A 2,991-nucleotide genomic window follows, 5' to 3' on the forward strand; every position below is an offset into this window, starting at 1 on the left:
AGCTTTCATGTACTGGAAAATAAGGAGAAATAACTTGGTAAGATGAGAGAGAAATTGTGAGATTACCAAAAAAAGTGTGATTTTCTCAAAAAATCAAGTTCCTCCTGTGCCAAAGTTCACCACTTGCGGGCAATTCCCTCCCGCTGATGGAGGGACTGCGTTAAGTTCAGACTTGTGTGTGATTTTTACATAGCTCCACATTCAATCACAATATGGAGATCATTTTGACATTGCTGTGGCTGGTTTTCCCGTCTGGCAGGACATCTGCACTTGAGCCATGAAAAAATCTATTTGAAGGAGAAAATCAAACCTGTGGCCAATTTGATATATTCACTAAAATGTTTTACAATGTTGATATCTTTGTTGTTTGGGTCACAGAGATCCAAACAGCCGGGATCACCGTCCCTGTCATCCCTGGCCTCATGCCCATCCAATCCTGGGCCCAGTTCAAAAGGGTCACCAATTTCATCAACACAGTTGTCCCTCAATACTTCTCAGATAAGCTTGAGCCCATCCAATCTGACGATCAAGCTGTCCGTGAGGCTGGAACTAAACTTGTGGCAGATACACCAGAAAAATAAATTTTTGCTAGACATCAGGTGAGATCAATTAACAATGTTGTTGCTTTGTTCCTGCTCTGGTGCTACCAGAACTAGGCTAAAATGGCCCCTTTTTTCCTATAGGGGGTTGTCCATGCGGCCAACTGTGCAACTGGCGGGTAGTTCATTGGTCTTAGGCTGATGTCACCTGTAGTCTAGTGAAAGTTTATTTTTCCTGGTGATATGTGTAGGAAAGACCTTAACTCCAATCTTGGCACTCACATCTCTCACACTTTTATATCATGAACATTAAAGGGGGGAAAAAGATGATATTGGATGAATTGAATTTAAATCCTTATCAAGATATCACTAACCCATTACCTTGGAAAATGGTCAGATTCTGTAAACAGCTGTTTGTCCTTCCGTCCTTTCATTCTCACTTTTTTGCCTTTTCTACATAGCCTTTGCTAGGAAAGACATGTGGCAAATTGATCCAACCAATATTCTGGGCAAACTGTGTTAGATTATGAATATTCTTACCTGTGATTCTCCCCCTGTGTTCCAATTATGCATATGCAGCATAATACCCAATTCTCACTTTCCATCCAATTGTACCAACAAAAACCCTAACCTAATCAAAATATTCCCCGGCATCAAAAAGGGAAAACAACCGCACCGCTCATTAGTCTTTTCTTCACGCGCTTCAAAAATCATCAATTGTGAAGAAAAGACCAATTTTTTTCTTGCCCGCGTCCTTCCCAAACCATCCCAAAAAACATTATAAGATAAGAATTCACACTGACGCAGGTGTGTTGTGCTGGTGTTTGTATTGTCGTATCTTGAGCTTTTCACTCATCAGGAATAAGAATTTCTTCACTAAGGCGCGTTGGCTTGTGTCTTTATTGTCTTATCTTGAGATTTTCACTCATCAAGAATAAAATTATCTTCACTAAGGTTCCCATCACATTCTATCAAAAATTTACAAAGCAAGCCAAATCATACTTGTTGCAAACCAAGAAATGAGATGAATTTCCAAATTGTCAATGGGGAGAATCACGGTACCTAGCCTACAGCCCACAGGGAGTTGGATGGATATGGGATCAACATCAATTCAGACCCTAAAAATGCTCAAGAAATCCCAGACAAAACCTGGAGGCCTTGCACAAATCTTTTCAAACTACTGTGGCACTAGTTTCCCCGGCAAAGAGCTAGTGAAATACCTCCCTTGAAGCAATTTCCTGCTCTCTGAGGATACTAACAAGATTGAAGACTTCTACGGTCTTGGTCAAAATCAACAAGATCTGGGTTTTTGAATATCAGCAGTCAACCAGCTGTTGATGGTGCCAAGAGTAGTGACCCTGTCAATGGATGGAGTCCTAGAGGTGGCTATGTATATCAGAAAGTAGGTTTGACCTTAGACCCAGGTGTTTCCCATGATCAATCAGCAAAAACAGGAGAACTGGTTTAATCACATACCAGGAAAAATTAACTGCAGGAGATAGTTTCCTGAGGTAAAATTCAATTGAGATGTGTAAGGTTAGATTTGGAATGTATCTAATTATGACTCCTAGATTTGGTGTCATGGGAATTTAAGGTTTTTACACATACATCTGCATAATTTTACCCACAAATTTTAAATATATCATAGGCACATAAATATCACTACTCCCAAGGGATATTCTATATCTTCAGGATTTGCCTTCTTTTGGAAGATACAACCAAGCATCATTTATGAAAAAAAAACCACTGGCATAATGGCACAGGTTGACAAAGTGGATTCATATTCCTACTGATTGAGTCACTGGGCTTTGGTGGAATAAGTAAAGCAAGATTTGGCATTACCTTATAGTTGCGCAAGCCAATTAGCATCAATTTTTTATGGGTCTAGACCATTCACTTTTCCTGCAAATGTTTTTCAGGTGTGGGCATTTTTGGGTGAGGATGGATTGCAAAGTGAGATTTTTACATGCCAACCCCCCCCCCCCCCCCCCCCCCAGCTAGGGCAAAATGTGTCTTGGCAAATTTGGTAATGTACAGGGGTTGTTCTAATCATTCCAGGCAAAATCTAAAGAAACCAATTGCTGGGCAGAAACCTTGAGAAAGATAATTTTGGACTTCCCTTGGTCTGAAACACATAAAAATTTGGCCAGGTGGTGGTTTGAGCCCCTGGGCTTAACAACATAATGGTGTGCATGCAAAATAGAGATTTTGCAGGCAAGCCAGCCCACTTTATTGCCTTTGTTTTCTTTCCAGTGTGTACTATCCTGGTTTGAATGAGCAAAATGCTTATCCATTGGATTTGCAGCTGCAAAGCCGCCTTGGCCTCTAGTTTAACATAAAACAAAAATAAAATAAAACTTGAATTTGATCAGCAGGAAGGGATATCAACAGGCAAGAACTCAAAAAAGAGTTCCTTCAGTTCAATCAGGCAGATTCCTGTGGAGAGAACTGT

General features: G+C 40.4%; 1 protein-coding gene across 1 annotated transcript; it reads left to right on the forward strand.

Annotated features, from left to right (window-relative positions):
• Positions 1-338: 338 nt before the first annotated feature.
• On the forward strand, positions 339-945 carry PtA15_16A319 (uncharacterized protein; the record flags this gene model as incomplete). The annotated part of the gene is made up of 2 exons (XM_053163997.1): positions 339-533; positions 937-945. The coding sequence occupies 2 exons, from the start codon at positions 339-341 to the stop codon at positions 943-945; spliced, it is 204 nt and encodes a 67-aa protein (XP_053027966.1).
• Between the last annotated feature and the right edge of the window lie 2,046 nt (positions 946-2,991).

The sequence above is a fragment of the Puccinia triticina genome, chromosome 16A (assembly GCF_026914185.1).
Source record: "Puccinia triticina chromosome 16A, complete sequence".
Taxonomy (NCBI): domain Eukaryota; kingdom Fungi; phylum Basidiomycota; class Pucciniomycetes; order Pucciniales; family Pucciniaceae; genus Puccinia; species Puccinia triticina.